General features: G+C 33.5%; 1 protein-coding gene across 2 annotated transcripts; it reads right to left on the bottom strand.

The window, feature by feature from the left end:
* Positions 1 to 25,479, bottom strand: LOC105335458 (scm-like with four MBT domains protein 1). 2 transcript variants are annotated; one of them, XM_066081523.1, is made up of 20 exons: positions 25,457 to 25,479; positions 25,153 to 25,260; positions 23,876 to 23,952; positions 21,443 to 21,906; positions 21,026 to 21,223; positions 20,358 to 20,678; positions 20,172 to 20,269; positions 19,752 to 19,992; positions 19,458 to 19,546; positions 18,926 to 19,166; positions 18,600 to 18,700; positions 18,084 to 18,333; positions 17,513 to 17,589; positions 17,058 to 17,329; positions 16,883 to 16,935; positions 16,520 to 16,757; positions 15,885 to 16,060; positions 14,890 to 15,326; positions 14,459 to 14,608; positions 1 to 233 (listed from the first exon to the last, which is right to left on the bottom strand). In XM_066081523.1, exons 3-20 carry the CDS (start codon positions 23,896 to 23,898, stop codon positions 81 to 83), a joined length of 3,582 nt encoding a protein of 1,193 aa, XP_065937595.1. In that variant the 5' UTR covers positions 23,899 to 23,952; positions 25,153 to 25,260; positions 25,457 to 25,479; the 3' UTR covers positions 1 to 80. The 2 variants fall into 2 exon arrangements, with proteins under 2 accessions (XP_065937595.1, XP_034304535.2); XM_034448644.2 differs by lacking the exon at positions 1 to 233 and adding an exon at positions 12,824 to 13,907.

Genomic DNA, 25,479 nt, shown 5'->3' with positions numbered 1-25,479 from the left:
ATCCATGAATCTCTAATTCTGATCGTGTAATGAGTATAATAACAGCTGTACCTTATGATTTGTACATCACAACTAAAGCCCTAACACTGAGCATCGACTATTTGGCAAACTGAGTGAAGAATGCGAGTATTTGGTGACAGAACTTGACGGCTGGACCAAGCTTGAGATCCATGAACTCCTGAGCTGCAGGTAAGGTCATACGTCAGTAACAGCAATGCCTGTCCATCTATGTCCTACAATATACAGGTGAATCCATGTAAAGATATCACCCAACAACATGATGCACAAAACTTTCAGAATGCAGAATCAGTTATCTTATTATGTTTACGTAGTTGTAATAAGAATAATGACTTTTTCTATATCTTGGACCCAAGAATCCTTTACTTTTATAATCCAGCAATATTTTAACACGAGTACATAACCATGGCTTAATGTACATGTACAATGTATTAAATTTACAAAATATTTTCCTGCAAAAAGTGCATACCATGAATATGACCAAATTAATTTTACAAAATTGTAATATATGTATGACAAATGAACTGAAGTCCTTTACAAGTTTTCTGAATATGAATACATTAATTGATATTAAAGCAAACATACTGACCTGGGAGGCGGGGAATTCCTTAACCTATAATGCCTTAATTACCTGGCTATTCAAGAATTCGTTATTTCAAATTTTATTTGTTAATACAGATTTTAAAATTTGAAATAACGAATTCAGCGAATTCAGTTTCACAGATTAAATTCGTTATAACGAATTCCTAAAATTTGTTATAACAAATTTAATTCGTTATAACGGATTCAACAATTCGTTATAACGATTTAAATTCGTTTTAACAAATTCAAGAATTCGTTATATCAAATTCAAAAATATTTTTTGATAGGTCCTAAATGGGCTTCCGTGTGCTACTGTAAAATGGATTTCCATTTTCTCCACATGAAAGAATTTTGATATTGATATAGACCATTACATATATTCATAATTGTGAGAATAATGTCTACCTTGTTTACTCTTAAGACCTAGTAAATTTATAACTGTTGCATTAACATATACTATATTAATTAAGGTTTTAGTAGTTTTATTGGGATACAATGTAGAACCCCGTATCGATAAGACATTTTTGAACTTTATCACCTTATACGTGAGCTTTGTCCTTGATTATTTGGAGTGTAAAATATATTTCCTTTAAATAACTGATTTAAGGTGGCTCTATACACCCACAGTTTATTCCAATTTTCAATAGAAGACCACAAAACATATACTTATCAAATATTAAAATGATGATAGGGATACTATAGGTATTTTTAAAGAATTTTTTAATGTTTTTTCATGTTTGTGTAAAATATTTTTTTTAAAAGACAACTATTAACGAATTGAGAGACATTTTTTGTCATTTGATGGTTATTTCCTTCGGACACATAAAAAAAATATAACACTTCCTAACATTCAAAAATGTAATTATTACAATTTTTTGTAGTATTTCCCAAAAACATAATCTTTCATATTTTCTTACTCTGTTGACAAATCATCTGAAAAAGTTGCTTGATGTTATAAGAAAATGTATTTCAATAAATGTGACATAAAAAATTGAATGAAAATCATTGCAAATAAACACAAATAATATTTCAAATTTTATTTGGTATGAAAGTTCCTCAGGTAAGGGTTATCGTTCCTAAGTCCCAAGGCCCAAACACTTTGGGGACTTTTCATTTTCGAGTTAAAGAAAATTTCCTAAATATAATGTTGGAATGATAAATACATACATATCTCATTTAATATGCCTGTGTAAGTGAATATATTCGATTTAGTGCAAAACTAAGTAAAATAAATGAAGGGGAAAATTGACTAGGCTAAAAGGATTTATGTATCGATCCAACCTGAGAGAAATTCAAAGCAAGCCTCCCATCCCCTTAAGGTGTCGATAATATGTAAACGGTGTGACCGTTGGACCGAGCGCAGATTTAACATTATGCAGTTTAATTTTTGTATGATAAAATCTATTCAAAACGCACACAGTAGGATCCGCCTGCATGGTTGCCTAATCATACCATTCGTCAAAGTTAAACTAAACGTCGCGTGCTCAGTCTACATTATGACGTCATATTTCAGACGTTCAAGTTTGTCTTCGGAAATAGCCGAAGAGAGTTACGTAGAGTTCCGAATTTTTTTATTTCTTCTTTTAATGTTCTTCAATTTAATTCATATGAATACCGCTGTAATAAAATTGCATATTTTTTTCAGTATCTAAAAGATCAGTTTCTTGGCGTTAATGTTTTTATTTTCCATCTGATAATTTGATAAGACATACATAGAGCAAGTCGTGTTTCTTGATTTAAGCACTATTGAAACTTATCTGGTTTCCTTTATAATTTCTTTTAATTAAGGTCTTCCGTTTCCAACGGAAGACCTTTCTATTATTGTGCGGGTTAAGATTATTCTTATTTTTAAGGTCTTCCGTTTCCAACGGAAGACCTTATTGTTTTTGCTTTGTTTCTTTTTCCCTATTATTATTATTTTTTTTCTTTTTTTTTCTTACAAATTTTGTGCACGCGAGTTCTCGTAAACGGCTTGGTCGATTTTTATGAAACTTTCAGATCTAATAGAAGTTGATCTGAACCTTATTGGAAATTTTTCATATTGATGACGTCATTTCCGTTTCTGAGATATTGACGATTTAGTGATTTTTTGAGGGTCTGCTTGTCCATTGAACTCCTCCTAAACGGTGAAAGATATTGAGTTCAAATTTTCAGGGATGATAGACGAAAGATTGAAGATATGTCTAAAGGCAATCATCAATGTGTAGCTCAAAGAGCCTAAAAGCTCGCCTGGACCCGAAAATAGAGATTTAAAAAAAGTCATGATTTTTTGTGGTTTTCTTTGTTTATCTCTTTTCTCAAAAATATTTTGTTAAAATTTGTGTAGCAAAAAATGTTTATATTTATAAGAGCTTTCGTTTAATACCAAGAAAAAGGGGCTGGCCCCTAAAATTAGGGACCCAAATGGGTCTAAAGTCTTTGATTTGTAGCTCTTTACTGAGAGTTATTTTGTTATAAATTATAGAAGCAAAATTGTTTATCTTACTCTTATGTACCCATACAATAAAATGCCTTTCTCATATGTTACGTAATAAGGGATTTTTAGGGGTCAGAAGTTCAAAACTTTGATCATCTATATCTCCTTAATGAAAAATATTTTGATAAGCAGTGTAAAAGAAAAAGTGTTTAGAATGACGTTTTCAACAATATTCAACTCTCAAAATTTCGTTAAATGGCCCCTAAAATAAGATAAGGGACCGGCCCCTAAAACCTTCTTTCTCATATATCTCTAAAAAGGTAACGAATTTCTAAAGACTTGTTGAACAAAATGTGTTCAAAATTAAATGACCTTTTATTTGATATCAAGAAAAAGGGGCTGGCCCCTCAAATTAGGGGACCAAAGGGCTCTAAAGTCTTTAATCTGTAGCCCTTTACTGAGAGATATTTTGTGAAATGTTATAGAAGCAAATATGTTTATCTCACAGTCATGTATCCAAGCAATGTAATGATTTTATTATGTGTTACGTAATTAAGGGTTTTTAAGGGCCAAAAGTCCAAAATTTCGATCACCCATATCTCAGAAAGGAAAAATATTTTGAAATGCAATACAGAAGAAAAGTTGCTCAAATCAATGTTCTTAACAATATTCAACCTTCAAAATTTCGTTAAACGGCCTCTATAAGGAGATAAGGGATTGGCCCCTAAAACCTTCTATCTCATATATCTTCAGAACGGTAACAATTTTCTAAACACTTGTTGAACAAAATTTGTTTAGAATTAAATGACCTTTCATTTAATATCAAGAAAAAGGGGCTGGCCCCTAAAATTAGGGGACCAAAGGGCTCTAAAGTCTTTAATCTGTAGCCCTTTACTGAGAGATATTTAGTGAAAGGTTATAGAAGCATATATGTTTATCTCACAGTAATGTATCCAAGCAATGTAATGATTTTATTATGTGATACGTAATTAAGGGTTTTTAGGGGCCAAAAGTCCAAAATTTCGATCACCCATATCTCAGAAAGGAAAAATATTTTGAAATGCAATACAGAAGAAAAGTTGTTCAAATTAATGTGCTTAACAATATTCAACTTCAAAATTTCGCTAAACGGCCCCTATAAGGAGATAAGGGATCGGCCCCTAAAACCTTCTTTCTCATATATCGCCAGAACGGTAACGATTTTTTAAAGACTTGTTGAACAAAATTTGTTTAGAATTAAATGACCTATCATTTAATATCAAGAAAAAGGGGCTGGCTCCTAAAATTAGGGGACCAAAGGGCTCTAAAGTCTTTAATCTGTAGCCCTTTACTGAGAGATATTTAATGAAAGGTTATAGAAGCAAATATGTTTATCTCACAGTCATGTATCCAAGCAATGTAATGATTTTATTATGTGTTACGTAATTAAGGGTTTTTAGGGGCCAAAAGTCAAAAATTTCGATCACCGCCAAAAGTCCAAAATTTCGATCACCCATATCTCAGAAAGAAAAAATAATTTGAAATGCAATACAGAAGAAAAGTTGTTCAAATTAATGTTCTTAACAATATTCATCCTTCAAAATTTCGGTAAACGGTCCCTATAAGGAGATAAGGGATCGGCCCCTAAAACCTTCTATCTCATATATCTCAAGAACGGTAACAATTTTCTGAACACTTGTTGACAAAATGTGTTTAGAATTAAATATCTTTTCATTTGATATCAAGAAAAGGGACTTGCCTCTTAAATTAGGGGATCAAAGAGCTCTAAAATCTTTTATCTATAGCCCTTTAATGAGAGCAATTTTGTGAAAGGTTATGAAGGCTAGATAAGGAATAATACGTTTATAAATCCTAACAATATAATGATTTTCTCTTGCGTTACCCAATTAGGGTTTTTAGGGACCAGAGGTAAACAAGTTTGATCATTTCTATCTTAATTGGAAGAAATGCAAGTATTTAAAAAAGCAAGAGAACTTATATAAAAAGCGGTACAATAAAGCATTAGTACTTCACTCCTTTTTCCGTAACATGTTTTGTTGTCGAAAATCAAAGTCGATGATGTCATATTTCATTCTAAAAATCGAACGGAAGACCTCCTCGTTGCTCGCAACGAGATCGTGTCTAGTTCTTTTTTTTTTTTTTCTTCCTAGACGCGAACTTTGAGGCTTCATATCGTGCTCATTTCTGAATGGATTTTGCTCAAATTTTCAGGGCTAATGGACTTTACAAAACACTATCTTCATCAATTCATAAAAGTTAGAATTCCCTTTCCGTTAACGAGTTATTCCCCTTTTAAATTTTTTTAGGGCCTTTGGTTTCCAGACAAAGGCTCCGAGACTATGATAGCAGGGAATGGGAATCCAACGAATTTGAATAACAAAGACATTGAAGTTGTATACATCGGTTTTTGTTTTTGGATTACGTTCCTTATTTAGGAAAAGGTAGGGGGTCAAAAAACAGGATTCAAAAAAGTGCAAAAATTTAGACATATTTTCCTTTATATCTTTTTAACGAAAAATATTTTGTTAAGACATGCAGAATAAAAGTTGTGCAGAATATCAAGGGCTTTCATTTGACACCAATAAAAAAGGGCTGGCCCCTTAAATTAAGGGCCAATAGCCCCTAAAAGTTTTTGCTTAATAACTCAAAAACGGTTAGGATTTCGATATGGCTGTCGCTGGAAAAGTTGTTTGTTGGGATCTCATAAATGTCGTAATTTATATATTATTTTGTAAGTGATTTGTGTAGTATGAGTGTAAAAAGCTTTACATGTTGACATGTACCTGTTTTCATTTGACAAGTTAAAGAAAGTCTTTGTGCGTACAACTGGCATAAAGTTGCCGCAGAAAGTATGCTGGTTTATACAGGAGGCATTAATTTATAAGAATTTTTTTTTTGTTGGAGTACATGCTTTTTTTTTGGAGTTTAAGTCATTGTTGTTAAGTTCTTATAGTGCACAATCATTAAAAACGGCAATTGGAAAACAAAACATTCTTTTTCTTTTCTTTTTAACCACAAAATATGGAATTAAAAAACTCTATGCATTACAGTTTATTTATTAACTCCATGCATTTAAAATCTACCTTGAATCAGAGCTGTGTGTGTGTGTACCCTTACGTAAGCTCTCCCTCGCCCGCGGCCGAGAAAATCGGTCACCATGCTCGCGGCTGGACTAGCTAGCGGTCAGCGGTTATCTAATACACGAGAGTTGCGTCTCTCATATATGAGTTTATTTAGCCGCGAACTCAAGAATTGTTTTAGTTTTGATTACACAAAATCTTTTGTGGATTAAACGATTGGATGTCAAGTAAGAAATAGTTCATTTAATAAATAAAAGCAATGTCATTCTCTAAAGCAATAATAGACATAGATCAATTGTGGGGTTTAAGTTTAAAATATATAACTTCTATTTGATAGAGTAAGGTCATTATATTGCAAACTTTTCAAATCTTCCTTGGTTGTGAGCTGTGCGTTTCTGTGCGTTGTACCTTTACGAAATATATTCTTTGCCCACGGCCGAGGAGATCAGCGACGGCTGCATTACCTAGCGGTAAGCGGTTATTTAATACACAAGATTCGCACACCGCGACTTACACTTACATGCATATGAACGTGTTTGAGTTAATATAGCCGTATATACAAGAACTGTTTTAATTTTTTGTTATAAAAGTTTGTCCTACTTGTATATATTTAATTAAATATTTGAGTGTAAATGAATATTAATGAACGATATTACTCCAAATCGGAAAAATCGTTAGACATAAACTAATGGTTGGTTTGTTTATGTAAACTACTTTAAAAACTGTACAATTAATGTTTTAAATCAACACCCCCCCCCCCTCAAATATTAAACATCTAAATGATGATCATCCCTCGCACATGGCTGAGGAGATCCGGCGCGAGTGGATAAGTGATCCGCGGTCGGTTCGTGTTCTTCTACATGTACCTTATGACGCGTTTATGTTTCATATTTTGCACGGACACAACTATATTTTATTATGTTTTCAACTATTATATTGGTTTAAGATGAAAAGATAAATTTATTTTACTTGTACAGTTGATTAAGCATTGATTTATACGATAGCGTATAAGGTAGTTTAAAAATCAAATCAAATTATAATCAAAGTTCCATGTTACATGTTTGCGGTAGGTGCTAGCACGATAAAGGAATGCCCTGAATTGAGGCATTCGATGATTATTTTAAAAAATATTCACATGAGTTTAAACAACTTTAGATTAGATTCTATCGGTCACATATTAATCACTACTGTAGTTTCATTGTGGAAGCGAACTCATTGCTGCCCCCCCCCCCCCCCCCCCCTCCTCCCGCCCCGCTGACAGGTGCTCGCGCTGGATTTTTTTTTTAATTGGAGAAAAGATAGCAAGATCTGTCGAAAATCATTTTTGGTGGTTTCTTATGTGTAACATTTTGTTTCACTTTCCCACCCCTTTGTTTATTCGGCCAGTCTGTGTTAAATCAATTGCCGCATGCGACCGAGAATCTTGTGTCGCTTCAGCGCACACAGCTCAGAACATTTATAGCCCCAGGTCATCAATTGTTATGTAATTGAGTAACAGTTGGAAGGGTGATTTTACTACATAAAATAACAAAATCATAATATAATCTATTTGAATTGAGTACAATGCGTATAGATTCCCATAATAATTAATTTATTTATTACCTTTCTATGTTTACATTTAATTTTGTTCAAATAATTAATAAATTTTCTATCATTTAAATTGTGTGCTTCATCAAATACGTATTCCGATTACCTTGAAGTCATTAATTTTCCATTGGCTTTTGACAAAAGAGAGACGCCTGACCATCCAATGAAAACAAATACACAGAGTTTGATTGACAGGTTTAGCCAGGTGCAGGGTCTCACCCGATGTCCGAGGTTATGTGTGCTGCTTGTACACAGCCGAATGGTCTCAGTAAGAGTTATCGATGTAAATAAATAATAAAAATACATGCTTATCAAAACATGATCGTGCAAGTTAAAGTTGATTTAGGTTTGTTCCAATAGAAATCATATTTCGCTAACTGTATTTAATATTTCTTATGTATAGCGACTTTTAATATTGTTTCAGTACTGAAACATCGCATGAAAACGTTAAATATACATGTAATTATCTGTTACTAGTCGTCTTTTAATATATATACCTTTCTTTTGTTTGTTAAAAATTCGCTCAATTTTGTTAAAGTAATGTAAAACACGGGCGCCATTTTGAAACAATTAACTTGTCAGAGAGTTCCGATTGGCGAATGTTTCACACGGTTCTCGCACGCTTTGCTCGAAACGATTTACACGCTTTGCCCGAAACGCTAAACGGTTTACATGAAACTCTAAAAGGTTTACACGAAACGTTTCTCGCACGTAGGCCGCACGCTTTTTTGGTGTAGTAGTACGTTTTAGGGTCTGTAAATTTTGTCAGCACGCAATTCTAAACTTGCACATAGTCTTCAAAAATTTAGAAATATTATAATATAGAAGTTATCTTTGAGAAAGGTTTACGTCTTTTGTAGGCGGGTTCAGTTTAAAAAAGAAATACAATTCCTGACATGAATCATGAGTACATACTGTTTATAACAATGCTTGCTACCCTTGAAAATTTAACTCGCCATTAAACATCTCACTTTTTAAAGAATGTTTGAAACGATTACATAAACTCTGCTCGACAAATAGTTTTCCTAAAATATTTTCTTCCTTTCTTTGTTTCAAAACACGTTTTATATACAGGCTTTCAATCACAACACGTTTTTATAACAAAAGCAGAACTGAAAGTTTAGTCATTATAATCGTTTGACACCATATAACATATATTTTCAACTCGCAGCAACAACGGAAGACCTACTCGGGGCTTTGCCACGAGCTCTGCTCTAGTTCAAATTAACTTCTATTGAAACACTGGAACTTATTTAATCGAGTTTAGGGGCAATAAACATCGATAAGTACCAGTCAATCAATGATCGAACTAACTTTTTAAAAACAAAATGGCTGCCAATATGGCGGCGCCCAGGGCTGGAAGAAATTTTTTTTGGCCTTAGTACCCCTGATTCAACATTCATTTTTCACTGATTTTCTTATATATATACGTGTTACCATTAATCCTCGCTTCGCGAGGCGGGCTTCGCCCGCCTCTCGCTACGCTCGGTATTAATGTGCATTAAAGTATATTGTAATTAAATATTTCACCGGTTTAGAATTTTTTTCACAGTATTCAACAAAAAATACGTTTTAGAAAACTTTGGAAAGTTACAAAAATTATTGTTCTCAACAGGAATCGAACTCATGACCTACAGGTTTGTAGTGAACTCATTAACCCACTGCGCTAGGGTGTAACATATCAATGACGGGAAATAAACTATTTAAAAAATTTTACTTGATTTTATTGTTAATTTTCATAAATAATAACACACAACGTGAAGGTGTCACATACCACATTACTTGTAAGTAATGAATTTTCCAATTATCAAATTAAATGTATTCATTTAACAAATTTTTCAAAAGAGCGGTCCCCATACAAATCGCCTCAGTTTAAATCAGTCAGTACCGGAATTGCATGCTTCCAGAGTTATTTTTTTGCGTACTGCGTTATCAAAAAGTGGTGTATAGAGCCACCTTAAATACTAATAGGTGATCAATTTAGCACGATCCCAATTTTGCAGTATGGATGCAAATGTTAAGTATAGCATCTTAAGGCAACTATTTTAAAAACTAACGAATATTTCCAGTATTCTTCCGACTAAATGCTGACCTGGAGTCTAAATCCTTGTTCAAGAGGACATTGGTGTAGAATTCTAGAAGGTCCGGTAATTCTAAGAATAACTTCAAACTTGATATCAAGAAAAATTAAACAAGAGATGTTTGTGAAACACTGATGTCCCCTCCCTTGAAAACCTCTGTGAAGAAAATGAACTAAACCTGCAAATAATTGGAATTTTTCAATGTCCAAAATTCGCTGTCAAAAATTGTTCGATCAAACCCAAAGTCGAATTTGAACTACATGTAGATATTCATATTGTAAATCTGTATAACAAGTTTCATTTGTAGGTGCAACCACTGCGAAGAAAATGAACAGAAACTGCAAATAATTGGAATTTACCTTTAAGTCTAAGGGGCATCAATCTGTCAAAAATCGGATCGTATTCAAAATCAAACTTGACCTAGAATCTGTATACCAAGTTTCATTTCAGTAGATGCAACCAATGAAGGGAAACTGAAGATGGACCGATAGACAGACAGACAGCAGCAAGGCAATATATGCTGTCAATATGTCCTTCCTTCTTCGAATGGTTACATCAAAAAGACAAATAAAAAAAAAAAGAAAATAAAATCCTTTATGCATGAAAATATTTACAGTAACAACCAGCATTAGTTATAAATTAAACAACTTGAAATAAGTTAATTGTAGCAATCATAATGTATGTCAAATAAGCTAAGTAAACATGGCTTTTACTAATGTTATAGATTTGTGTTACATCAAGACCTCATCGTGGGTTTTATGTTTTATATCTTATCTATTCAAGGATACTATTATCAAACCTGTGGAAGAATGATAGTCCGATATTTCATCACTGTCTGTTATCAAACTGGTAAACGACTGAGTGTTGATAACAATTTGTGAAAATATGTACGAATGCTTATCTGAAAAAATAGTCCATGTAAACGCATACGCTCCATCAATCGGAGCTGTGAACATCCCAGAAATCCTATTGAAGGCAAATCCAATGTTTTTTCTCACATCGTCGAACACTAACACATGATGTAGACTTGGACTGTGTTCTGTCGTAGTCATGTAAGCACAAAATGCAACAACATCGGAGGTACTTGCAACTGAAAATACAGAAAGTAGAAAACCGCTTATTAGATGTTGCATTATAGCAGTAGAATTACAGAACTTGTTCTTCACTATAACTTCTACCCTAAGGAAAATGACTGGGTCTCCATATCTTTTTCAGATTTAACCATTACTGTTATTATGACCTCTATAGCAAGACCCCTATTATGCTATAGGGGTCTTTGTTGTTTTTTCTTCAGCCACAATTTCTATGAAGCTTTGTGTTATGCAATTTGAATTATTTGCCACATGCAATACTAATGATATTGAAGATGACAAAACCATAAAACTGGTACATATATTTTAAGACTTTTTACTATTATAATATATCAATGCCAGATGGATTCCCGATCTCAGTATCCGTTAAATCCCTTATTCTATTTGGGACAGCTTATTCGATGTTGATATTTGTACATAGCAAATTAAGAACTCTCAGTCAAAACAAAACAGAAACGTGACCAAACTAAATTTTAACCAGAAAAAAACTTTATCTGCAGAGATGTAAATGTAATCCTTCTTTCAGTATAGCATGTGTAACAGCTTAAGAGTTTAAACAGGCTGCTTTACCATTATTCTTTCTGTGAATCGTTGGACTGAGTGGACAGTGGAACAAATGTGTGAAATTCTTAACCCTGACCCAACCCTAAATGGTTCTGGTGTTATGGAGCGCCTTTCTTAAATCATATAGCAGAAATGATTTAAATTAAATTTATTGACATTTTCAATTATCACATAATCTTTTATTCTGATGGAACCTTGGAAATACTGCATTGTACACTCAAATGACTTTAAAGATTATATCAGCATGGTCAGGGGTCTCTTGTAATCGGCAAAGAGCGGAATCAACCTCAAACGACATCAGTCACCGCGGTTTGGGGAAGTAAAACTTCTATTCCAAATTTATGCTCCCAAATTCATAAAAGACTTAAATATAACACATTAGGGTCGAAAATTTATAAATTTGGTTAAAATTGATATTATATGTATCTATTTTTAAAAAAGAAAAACCCGACGGGTCACGATCACTAGACGTCACAAAAATCATAAACCAAGAATATCCATAACTACTAGTATCTACACCCATACCTCGGACCTTTCTTTCCTGGGCACCGTATCCGTTTGTTGTTTTCTGTTCAGGATTTTTTTTGCTGAGTGGAGCTGTTACCGTGATTGGGTACCATGTGAAATCGTATCAAGTTCTCTCTTTCTTTTTCGCGATCTAGCGAACTGAAACATTTCTCTTCAAGCTTTCTAATTTTTTCTGCCTGGGAGTGAATTTTGTTTTCCTGGGAATGAATTTTGTTTTCCTGAGAATTAATTTTCTTTTCCAAGAGAGCAATTTTTCTGTCATATTTTTTAATGATGGTTTCCATTTTTCTCTCAATAAGTTTATCTATCTCGTCTTCGGAGATGCGTCTTCTGCTTTCCACAATACCTGACAATCCAAGAAAAATACCAACAACGATGAGGAAACCCTGCATTGTTGCCACGTCGTTTAGTTTACCACGGTCAAAGTTAGAGTATATGAATTAATATACTGTACTTATCACCGCACGCAAGTCAGCATTGCATGATCTCTTATCTTTTTACACACGGAAATACCTTGACAGTACTAGAGTATAAAGTTAACGTTGTCCAACTGCAATCTTCAGATATGTTCGATAGTTCTTAAAAATCGGATATATTTTATTCATATAATGAATTTGTCTTTTGTGAAGATAAACATGTAAAAATCTTAAATGATTTCACAAAGAAAAGCTTAGCTTAAATTATGAAAAAAAGGTTTCGACTTACAAATCTATACTTTAACATTACACCAGCGGACAGAAAAGATTTAACTGTAACTGTAAAACGCCCGGATAACGTAGTTTAATTTCCTTTCAATTCAATTTTAGATCATTATTTAATATTATTAAAGTTTTTTTTGCTGACGGCGGTAAATAGAAAGAAAATCGTTAAAAACTGTTAACTTTTCATAACAAATTTATTCATATTTTAAAAAACGAGAAAAAAATCATGAACATGATTACATTGTACAAATAAGAAATAAAACAGTCTGAACTAATAATTCTTAAAATTCACAATCAAAGAACCTTGTTCTAAACACCATTTAACAAAGAATGAAATGTAAAACAAACAGAGGAGAACAAATCACACTTGTTTGGTAAGGAGATAACAATATATACAACTCTGTAATAATGCACTCACTTTAGCACCTCTTCTAAAGAGTGGAAGTTTCTACTTCTTAAACCTTAAAATAAATATGCAATAGTCTGAACTTTGTGCTTCTTTAAGCAAAATTAAAAATAACAATGGGGTGTTACATACATACATACATGTATTTACTGAGAAATTAAATTGTCCGATTCTGATTTTTTTTAATAAATGGGATTCTACATATCTGAAATCAAGAATTTACTGGTGCATGTATTTTAAAGATTCATTATCCTTATCGTTCCCAAATATTTATTATACACATTAATTCATGATAGTAAAAACATATATACTGATAAAAAATTCAAAAGATGTTTCAAATGAAAAATTTTGACTTACTAGCTGATAACAATACAACAAAAAAATTTCAGAATCTCTCTATAATAATAGCACATGGATTTCAATTTGTTTTAATGAAATGAACACTTCTGAATCTGCAAGTCCACAAGTGCAGTCTTCAATTATGACACATAGATTGTATAAAGAGCATTTGAACCATTTTTAACACAATTCTGTCTGTACTCAAAAACAGGTTTTCGGACTTCATGTACAAGTCAGTCTTACCACAGCACTCATTTTAATGTACACTCAGATTGTATCCATGAATCTCTAATTCTGATTGTGTAATGAGTATAATAACAGCTGTACCTTATGACTTGTACATCACAACTAAAGCCCTAACACTGAGCATCGACTATTTGGCAAACTGAGTGAAGAATGCGAGTTTGACTCGCTCAATTTGGTGACAGAACTTGACGGCCGGACCAAGCTTGAGATCCATAAACTCTTGAACTGCAGGTAAGGTCAGTAACAGCAATGCCTGTCCATCAATGTCCTACAATATACAGGTGAATCCATGTAAAGATATCACCCAACAACATGATGCACAAAACTTTCAGAATGCAGATTCAGTTATCTTACAATGTTTACGTAGTTGTAGTAAGAATAATGACTTTTTCTATATCTTGGACCCAAGAATCCTTTACTTTTATAATCCAGCAATATTTTAACATGAGTACATAACCATGGCTTAATGTACATGTACAATGTATTAAATTTACAAAATATTTTCCTGCTAAAAGTGCATACCATGAATATGACCAAATTAATTTTACAAAATTGTAATACATGTATGACAAATGAACTGAAGTCCTTTACAAGTTTTCTAAATATGAATACATTAATTGATATTAAAGCAAACATACTGCAGGGTTGTCTCTAAGACCCGGGAGGCGGGGAATTCCCTAACCTATAATGCCTTAATACCCGGCTTTTGTTGCATTTCAAACACAATCTAGCATTAAGCTAGACCCCCAGACCCCCTTCTACTTTTTCATTTCCTCCTTCTACTTCAATTTTTAGAGACAACCCATTACTGAAACTTACCTGTTCTTTGCATATTCTGGCAAGGTTGGCACACTCTGTGGTCTTCAGGAACTTGACCACCTCATTCACTGACCACTTCAGGGGGTTGCTGGTCAGGTGTAGGGTGTCTACTTTTACCTTCTTCTCAGGTGATGGAACATGCATAGGTTTCTAAGCATTCAAAGATATAAAAACTTAAAAAACAGTAAACATATACTGGTACCGAGTGGTACGTACAAACAATACATGATACATTATTTCTAAAAAAGCAAATATTTTAAAAATTTTAAGACGTTTCTACTCCTGTACATGCATTCAAGAAGTTTATAATAAATATTCAAACCATGTGAGGAAATACAATTCATGTGTAAATTTAGAACCTACATTTTATATAAAGTGGCTTCTGGTAACGCTTACTGTTGCCAGCACAGAAAACCTAAAGAACCACTCACATGTGTCAAAAAGCTGTGGTTCCTAGCTGCCTGCCTTGCAGACCCCTCAGCCATCTCTGACAATGGCATAAGAACCTTCTTATGTGTCTTCCTCTCGAAACTGTACTTGGGGAGCTTAGCTCCGCGTGTCCTAATCTCTGAGGGGGGCGGAATGTGGTGAGTATATTTGCGTTTGAACTTCCTGCTCTCAGGGTCGTTGGAGTCGTTGCTGGCTATGGTCTGCGTGTCACTGACCACACTCTCCCGATCCTCCTCGCTGTTCTCCTCACGCTCGTTGTTGTCCCCACGCTCGTTGTTGTCCCCACGCTCGTCCAGAACCATCAGCTTCTTCCGTTTGCGGCCCCGCTTGCCTGGCTTCTTTGGGCCATTCTCCAGGTTGCTGTGACCTCCTGGTGGCCGACCCACTCTTCCCGGAACTTTCTTTCCAAAGATTTGAGCTGCAATGAAATGTATTTTTTCCTGTATAACTCAGTTTTCCATATGCGGATAATTTACACTGGTAAATATGTGAGAAGGATATCTAGCCCAACTTCTTTATAAATATATAACTACAAGTAAACTGGCTGATTAATAACACCAATTTATAATAGAGTCATATCAATATATAGAAATAACACCAAGAATATGTGAAAATTTCATGGAGTGGAATGTTATGACTTGTTATTTTGATATCAATACATGTTTCTTCTTTATACTCAGCTAAAAAAAAATCATGATACACACATTCACTAAACTTTCACCCATTCCCGAGAATTTCCTGTGATCTTACTGTTTCTTCCTTGCATTTTATCAACTGTATAAGCACTGCTAAATAATAAAAATCTTCTTCAACATGAAAAAATCGGATTTGTATGAAAAGCTTCCATACTATCAAGTAATTTTTTTCTATTCTTGTACAATTCTTGTGTTTTTCATGTAAAGTTAATGCCATTTCACTCAGGATGTTTTATCTTAGCTAGCTCTTTTCCTGATGCAGTATGTCATTATACACTCACTATATTTAGTTTTGGTGAGTTGATCACAGTTCTCGGGGCAGTTCTCGTTGTAGTGATGCGGACTAATCAGATTGGGACAGCACTCCAGCTTCTTACAGATGTGTCGACAGAAGTTCTCCAGCCCATTGATATCTCGACAGATTTCTACCACAGCTCGGTAACTCTTGCCTTTATATCTACAAGTCAAAATCCAAAATCTATTAGTAAATTAGTTTTAAGGGAAGAATCGAGTTCCAATAATTGTCCATACATATTTATATTATAACAACCATCTAAACTGTACATAGATACTGTACAGGCAATCATTGATTTCATCAACTCCTTGGATCAAAGTAAAGATTGAGATATCTCAGGATTCGGGATATCAAGGTTAATCAATGAGTGTTTGGGACTTCTAATTTGCATATCCTTAGCATTTGAGATATTGGAGCTCAAGATTCGTGGGTAACCATTGCCCGTGATTTTATATCCCCACGAATGTATTTTACAAGCATTTGTTAAATATTCATTAAAATTGTCCCGATTACACTACCAATGAAATTACATCCCAACGAACCAGGAAAATTTTGGCTACCCACGAACATTGACCCCCACAAATAAAAAAGATTCCACATTAGTTGACAGCAATTACATACTTGGCTTTAATTGTCTGTTGCTGCATTTTGGGGTTTGGTTTTCCTTCTAGCTGTAGTTCTTTGAGCACCCTGAAAGACTTGTAGGCAACGTTGATGAGATTGGTCAGAACCTCCTTCATAACGAGGCCCACTGGGCCCGGCCCAACACACTTCGGGAGGGAGGCGATCCTCCCCTTACTGAGGTAGGGCCCCGAGAAACACTTGTGGTTATAATAAATCTTTGGACACCAGCAGTTTTCTGAAGAAAAAAAGAAAACCAATGACTTTTTTCAATTTACTCAAAAGAAGTCAACATATAACACTTTTAATTAATTTAAGAATATATTAATGATATATTTTAATATACATGGATGAATCACAAACCTTCATTCTGCTGACTCTGTGAGTAAGCTTCATCTGTCAAATTAACTTGTTTCCTAATAAATAGAATATATAGAGGAGTTCATTTTAACAATGAGTTTCAACCACCTGCTACCACCAACTAAACTTTAACAAACATCACCAATACCATTAAAAAGACAATGGTTCATAATCTTACCTGTCTGTTGTATTGACAGTCTTTACAGCTTTATGGGCTTTCTTTGGAGGTTGTAATGGGTAATTATTGCTGGCACACCATCCGACTGGGAAAAGTTTATGAGAGTGCATGTGTTCAATATGGCTGCTTGCTGATTTCCTCTTATTGTCAAGGTGAATCCAAAGCAAAGGGCAAGCGACCCTGGTTACCGTGGCAGCACAAATCTGATTCGGATTCTCAGGATTCACTGCTTCTAATTTCATTCCAACCTCAAATAAGTTTTCACTCTGCGGCTATAATCAAAGGAAAATACTATGCATCATTACTTACTAAATAATTCAGATGTAGATAAATCTCTTCTTGCATTGACAGAAAAAAAGCTACATGGCAAATGCATTAAATTTCAAAATGAGTAGCCTATAGCATTGTATAAACAAAATTAGCAAAGCAATATCAATGAAATATAAGATACACACCACAATAAATTCAGGGGCTGCTGTCGCATTGCAGAATGTCAAGTATTCTTGCCAGTCAAAGTCATTCTTGCGCCAACCTGTATCATATTTCAATAAAATTTCATTTAAAAATGATCATTTATTAAAAAATATTCAATTTAATTGAATTTCAAATCCTTTTTAAGAATGAATCAAATGTACAGAATGCATATTTATACAATTTTCAATGGATTTACATTCCAAATGGGATAAAATAATTAATAATATACATGTATTTTGTACTTGTAACTGTAGAGATTTACCCTAGAAAATGAAGTCATTCAATACTGAAGATTCCTTATCAAATGCGAGGAATTAATATCTGCATAAATTTGAGAGAAGCACCCTTCGCAGATTTTAAAATTTCACCATTATTTTCTTAAGTTGAAAACTATAAGAAATAAGGATAAAAGTTCCAGTTTGCGATTTTAAATTCTCGCTATTTGATACGAAACAGTGGGATCGCAGAATCAAGTACTCGGGTAATATAAGGAATTTACATTATTTATACAAATACAAGAAGAAATGTGCATATTGCAGATAAAATATTTACCTTTTGGTGGGGTAAGGTCAATGTCATTTTTCTTGCACCACCCACTTGGAAAAATGAACTTTGACCTTGAGTGGCATGAAAATCTGATTGGGTAAGGATCCTCTGTTAAACTGTCAATCTCCACCACAAAGTAGCGACAGTCCAACACTCTAATCACTGTCGCTGGACAGATCTGATTCGTTGTCAAAGGATTTAGCGCCTCAAACTTCCAGCCTTTCTTAAAGCGGTGGACATGAATTTCTTCTTGGTCCTGCAAAAGTTCATAGAAGTTTAGAAATCATTTTTTTTTTTTTTTACCAATATGAACATTGATATAATTGTTATCGTGTTCTACCTTAAATGTGCAAAAATTGATACATAAACAAGTATAAAAGGTTTCATGTCTCTTTATCAGGATTTCATTTAATATTATATCAGAAAAAAGGATTATAAATTAACACAACTGGTTAATGAAAAAAAATATCCATTGCCATATTAAAGCATAAACAGCACTTTTTGTATCAAGACAATTTGTACCTTAAATATGGCTAAAGGTAGCACCATTTTCTCTGATTCCCTTAAAGCCGTTTCCAAAACTTTCATCCAATCAACTTCCTCTTGAAATTGCATTATCAACTCTGCAAAGCCGAAACACATTGTACATGTACATAAGCAGTGAATAATCCTAATTCACATCAGACACTTTCCATTATCATACAAAGGGGAGTAAACACAAACAAAATTTCAACAATTTTTCAGATAGTCTAGCTGAGCTAGCTTAAACACTTTACTGCTTCTGTTCTTTTTACAGATGACATATTTTTTCAAATACAGACAAGATGGACAGCAGACTAGGAACATACCAGGTGGAGGACTGTACTTGTAGCCATTGGCCTTAGCCCAGCCAATGGGGTGAATCCTGTGGTTTAAATAGAAGAGCCAGAAGTCATGTGACCCAGACTCCGCCCCCTCTAAGCGCAGATAAAGACGTCCACCCACGTTCTCAATGACTTTGACTAGCCACACATCCACGGGATTGATGGCATGCTGCAGCTCTAACCTCATTCCTCGCTTTAACTGGTCCACCGGAGTAGTTCCTGTTGACTGATAGGAGGTTTTCAGACGTAAATATACGAATGATAATTATTTTTACAAAATCGTACATTGATAAATATTCATGTTCAGTATTCTGAAGAATGAAAATAAACATTTTAATCCATTTGTTTTAAATGTTAACATTTCATGCAGGATAATAGAAATAATTCTTTTGAATTATTTATACAAAAGATTTAGAGGAAACAGACAATTTTTTTTTGAAAATACCATTTTAAAGGTACATGTACATGTATGAGAATTTTAAGAAAACACCATCATATTCAATACTGAGTTATTTACTTTGTCTAAGAGAAATGATGGGGCAGTTCTTGCTCCTGTCAAGGATTTCACTAAGAACTCCCGCCAGTCTTCAAACTTGTCTTTAATAGCTGCAATTTCACAAGATCAGATTATAAAGGAAAAAAAAAACAAGAAATTCTTCAAAAGGTACAACAAAATATATATATTTAATTAAATCTAAGAGAAGCAACTCAGATAAGTCTATCATTACTTTTATAAATTCTAAAGGGAAAAGACTCTAGAAAATGCCTATGGGATACAACTCTTAAAATATAAGTAACAATCCTGCCTCACCTTCAGGAGGTTGCAGAACTTGATTATTTTGGGCACACCATCCAATTGGGTGAATTTCTGATGAAATCAGGTCACACCAAAAATCGGCAGAGGAATCCTCTTCATAACCATCAAACCGTAACCGTAGTAACGGTCCACACGTCATGATGACTGAGGTCACCCAATAAGTCCCTATGTTACATTTGTTTGGAACCTCCAACTTCATTCCCTTCACAAAGCCACTTTCTAAGCTATACTCCACCTAAAGCAAGACATGAAACTATATTTAGTCCTATTGTGACATATATGTTGAAAGAGCATATGTGTTGTAAAGGAAATATTTTTTTAAAATTGTATATAGAAAATTTTTAACCCTTGAACAAATTGACATCTGGCTAAAGTTTATTATCTTATTAACCTAGTGCTGTGCCAAGCACTCACATGTTTAAAGGCTTCATTAGGAACAGCAACTGATCCTGTGTCTTCTAGGTATTCCTCCCACACAAAATCAGAGCCATCATATTCAACTGCCACTCCATCTAAAGAAAAGCAAAACTAGATGTCATCTTTTCCTTTGTATCTAAATACTGCTCCCATATATCATAGTAGAAATTCCCTTCGACCTACCTTCATTGTAGCTCCCAAAATCCATATTTTTAAATCTCACATATTTCTCTTTTTCCACCGGTTTATCATTTTCTGCCTCAACTTTTGCTTCAATTTTCACATGTTCTGTCTTTTTAGTTTCCCCTTCTGTTTCTTCACCAGGTTTGATTGACAGGTCAGTGGCCTGCTCCTCCATTCGACCTTTGACCTGGTTCATTTGCATTGTATTATGGGGGGAACTTACAGTGGTTGTCACAGGTAAAGTACTGGCTACCATAGGAGAACAGAAAATTAACCCCCCAGCCATGGATACTGGAAAGCTTCCACAAGGACTGATAGCACCTGTAATATGTATGACAGGAATAATGAAAAATTTACAAATCCAAAACATACACAATACTTTCATTTTGAACATTTCAGAAAACTACTATTACACAACTGCTAGTATTCATTTAATCATAAGTTCTTTTTGTTATGCATTAACACCTGCAAATATAAACCTACTACATGTACAGTAGCATGTATTGACCAGAATTTTCCTTGATTTAAAAAAAGGTATTGACCATTCTTTAAGAATTTTGGCAAGTAAGACCCACAAATTGTGAGAGTAAAAGACAATAACGTTATAGACCCAGGTCATCTACCCTAATAAATATATTAGTCTCTGTCATTTTTGAAAAAAAACTTACTAGCATTGATATTTGGATTCCCTGCGGTGGGGCTCAGCATGTGAGGGGTACTCGGGCTCAGGGTTCCTGAGGGTCGTGGCAGGAGCTGTATGTGCCCTGGGGGGTGGGGTGTTCCCGGAATTCCTGGGCTCCTTCCTCCACTGATAACAAATGGAGTCCCTGGATATGCCAAGACTGGACTTTGGGGGATACCTCCACCTAATGGTAAAAAAAGACACAGTGACACTAACACATTATCTTACCAAGATATCAAATAGATAGAGCCACAGCTGTCACTGGTTAAGATAAGCCACTATAGGATTATCTGCTTCTTAATCTTTTGATAAATAAAGTTTATCAGAACTAACTACATGTCTATGGAGAAAGGGAGACTATCTCAATGCACTTCTTTATGACTTATGTAAGCATGTAGCATACCTGACATATGTAAAAGATTTGGGCTCATTGGCAGAGTAAGGTGTGGAGAACCACTCCCTGAGGCGTAATAGTGAGTGGGGATTGTCTGCCGTATTCCTCCGCCTGTCCCCAGGGTGGGAAACACAGTGGTATGTGTTATGCGGTTCCCCGAAGACGTGGAGCAAATCCCACCAGAACCACAGGACTGGCTGACCAGGGGTGGTGGAAACACTGTCTGATTGGCCTGAAGCCCCAAGGAATGGGAGGAGATTGGGAATAGGTTCTGACTTGGACGAGAGCCAATATTCTGGGGATCCATAGGCCTGCTTCCTGTGTTCTGGATGACCGCAGTTGGAAATGGTCCAGTGGACACAATCGATGAAGCATATCCTTGTGCTGGCGCAGCAGCCATTTGTATGGGGATATGGGAGGGGAGGCTGGGATTTGTCCCAGGGAACAGCATTGGGGCCATGGACCTCTCACCACTGTCAAATAAAGAATGCAGTAAAACTCGTTTAGTATGAACATATTGTGACATTGTGACATTGTGACAAGTCTAATCTACATGTAGTATGTCATTGGAAAAATTCTTTACAACTCTTTACATCCATTGAAGTATAATTTTACCATTATAATTCATTAAAAAAAAAATTATGGATCTGGTGAAATGATTCAGTCACATACAGGTAAGGAATAACAAATATTACATCTTAATGAAATAAGTGAAAAAGGGTTCTTTTAAACACTCTATGGTAATAGCTTTTATAACCTTTACAATGATTAATTATATAGCTTGCATTACCGTTTGATTATTAAATGAGACAATGTGAGAGAAAATCTCCTACTTATGTTAAAATGTATGCTTTATATTCAAAACAGCTCTTCTGAAAAAACTATTAAATTGTATTAGAAATGATATTAGCAGATAATGGTCTTTTTTTTTTGTAGTGCTAAGCTTCAAAATGTCAAAAAATGCTACCAATTGTCAGTGTATTCAAATATATTCAAATGTTTGCATGATGTATGATGATCAAGTAAAAGAATTTGATTTTAATAAAAGAGAACCAAAACCACTCATATTTTTACAGTCAATATTCATCAATATTAAAATATATGTTTCCCTAGTATCTACTAACAACATAAACCCTTCAATTTACCTATACATCTAATAATTGGGATTCACCTGTGTAAATTAATTTTGTATACAATATTTAAATGGGCAAACCTGGTGGTAGCTAGCTAGTGGCCAGAGAAAAAATACATGTACCGGTACATGTATATTGCCAATTTTTATTGAATATATATGTAGTTTACAATTATTGTCATATTATGTTTGAGTTTATCGAATTTCTATATAGTTAATTAATTATGAAGAACAAGAATGATTATTAATTAATCAATTTTTTTACCCTCTTTTTTGTTAAATACTGAATTAAATCAACAAACATATTCCGTATATAATTCTTGTATTTTTTTACATCAAACACAAGAAATGTTTATTTCAACATACACGGAAAATACATTTCCCATTCCTTTTACGAGTATCCTCGCTAGTTAAGAGTGTAATTTCTTACTCTTATATGCCTCTAAAACATGTTATTATAAAGTACATGTATGTGCATGTTTCTGTAAAAAGCATTATTTAACAATACAAGAAGTTCTAAATATTAAGTCATAAAACTTATATTCTACCAAAACTTCGACCCCCCCCCCCTTTTTTAATCAAAGCTGATACAGGTTTTAACTTATGTACAAGACTGTACAAAGTGACATCTAATGCATAATGCACAGTGGGCATACCAGTAATAAAATCAATACCTCAGTGTTTATTGATTTGGAACTTTAGAAGAGACGGTCTACGTCATTTTACTACCAAATGCCATTTTATAAACTGTAAATACATAAACCTGAGCTCACATTTTTTAACAAATGACACATTTTTTGCTCAATTAAGAGATTATTGTTATTTCTTACTTATATTCTTACCCCCCCCCCCCCTCCCCCAACACACACACAGAACAACAAAAACTCAGAATGCCAAATAAGAATTTGCTGCACGGGGATATAGTTTTCAAAAGTTTTTCAATGTTTTTTTAATAGTACATTTGGTATCTATAAAATATAAAATTAATTTTTTACAATTATGAACCAACTCCCTTTCAAAAATTAAGATGAACATGTTCCTTGAAATGGAAAATATTGCAAAAAGTTAATCACAGATGATTTCTTACAGATATTCATAGCTACAATACTATAAACACAAACTCTTTGGCTGAGGACTAAATTTATATAATTAAATATTGATCTCTTCTCAGACACTAGATTAATTAAAATATTTTCCTCCCCTTATTGTTTGAAACTATAAACATACATATTGGCTCTATTAATTCTTCTCTCCTAATGTTTTCAAGGATTTTAAAATAACATATCCATTTCAAATAAATATTTTCCTACCTAACCCTTGGCCTAGACTGCATTGCAACTGTATGGGAAATGTTCCAGATATGCAATCTTCAAATTAATTACATCATCTGAAAATAAATATATTGAAAATGACAAATCCATTTTACTAGTTAATCTCTCTCTCTCTCTCTCTCTCTCTCTCTCTCTCTCTCTCTCTCTCTCTCTCTCTCTCTCTCTCACACACACACACACACACACACACACATTTTACTTATATATCAACTTTATTTTTCAGATTTTTAATTAAGTATCTGCTAATAATTAAATTGAATACTGTAAATCAGATATTATTTATCTTCCTTTCAGTCAAATATATCTGAAGTTCATTATTTAAGAAGTGAATTATTCATCTGAAGAGGCTTTTTGGGAATTTGCAGACTTTAAATTACATTATCAAACTCATTTATGTTATTATTCAAAAATTGAAATAATTATTTCACTATCAAAGATATTTTATTTAGAATGTAAAGAAGCAATCATACTATTCAATATAACATGGGTATACATATATAGGCTAACACATAATCATATAAAAAACTTAAACATATCATATCAAACGCATCAGCAATAATAACATCAGCAACCAATTGATATAATATATGATTAAATATATGCATGATTAACCAAATGAATGATGAAAATTATTTATGAGTTAATTACATTTAAAATATCTGCATTAATTTATATTTGTATAGCTTTTCTGTTCTGATTAGTTTCTACAGAATTTTTTTGCTAATCATGTGATTAAATTAATCATATGATTTTTTTTTTTTACTTTATAAAAATTCGAAAATATGAAAATATTCTAATAATGATTTGATGTATCAGTTCACTTACAATATGATGAACAAAAAATCATGAACAAAATTTACTCATGTTGTTTAAGAATAGAACAGAAACAGTTATTATACGAGTGACAAAATTACATCAATATCTTTTCTTGGAAATAAATATAAATATAGGTTAATGCATTTTTTTAATGTTTCAAAAGTTAATAAACTTGAATTATTTGTCAATTTCGGATAGAAGAAATCTTTGCAGTTAATGATTTTTTAATAATAGGATACATTCTTGAATCATCGAAAAGAAATTTTTCAGAGCTAACAAGGTGCATTGATAGGGGTCATGAATATTTACATTCTCGAAACGCCGACAGTAAAATTTTGACAAACTTATTCTATTGCTAAACATAAAGTTTGCAATTAAAAAAATACAGGAAAAGTTAATCCACATATTTTTAAACATGCCTTTTAAAAGAAAAAATGTACCTGAAGCGTTTTTCAATATTTTCAACGCTGTCAAAAATTGTAGATTTCCTCAACTTTCTACGTCAAGATGGCAACACGAAGTATACGAGTTGCGCTTGCGCGCGTCGACTGCCAAAAAAGGATGATGTATAAAATAAATTTCGCTGAAAGTTTCTTAAAAATAAGTGTGTAAACACATTATATTTTTATTGAAAGATAAAAGTATATTGTATACAATTTAGTTTTCTTCTTTTGCAATAGAAAATAAAAGAAAAACACGAAAAATATAAACGAAAATTGGTTATTTCATGTAAACGCCACATACCTCTCCGTAGCTCGTCGGACTTT

The sequence above is a fragment of the Magallana gigas genome, chromosome 4 (assembly GCF_963853765.1).
Source record: "Magallana gigas chromosome 4, xbMagGiga1.1, whole genome shotgun sequence".
Classification (NCBI taxonomy): Eukaryota; Metazoa; Mollusca; class Bivalvia; order Ostreida; family Ostreidae; genus Magallana; species Magallana gigas.
Note: the sequence above shows the minus strand (reverse complement) of the source record. Positions and strands in the feature narration are given on the sequence as shown.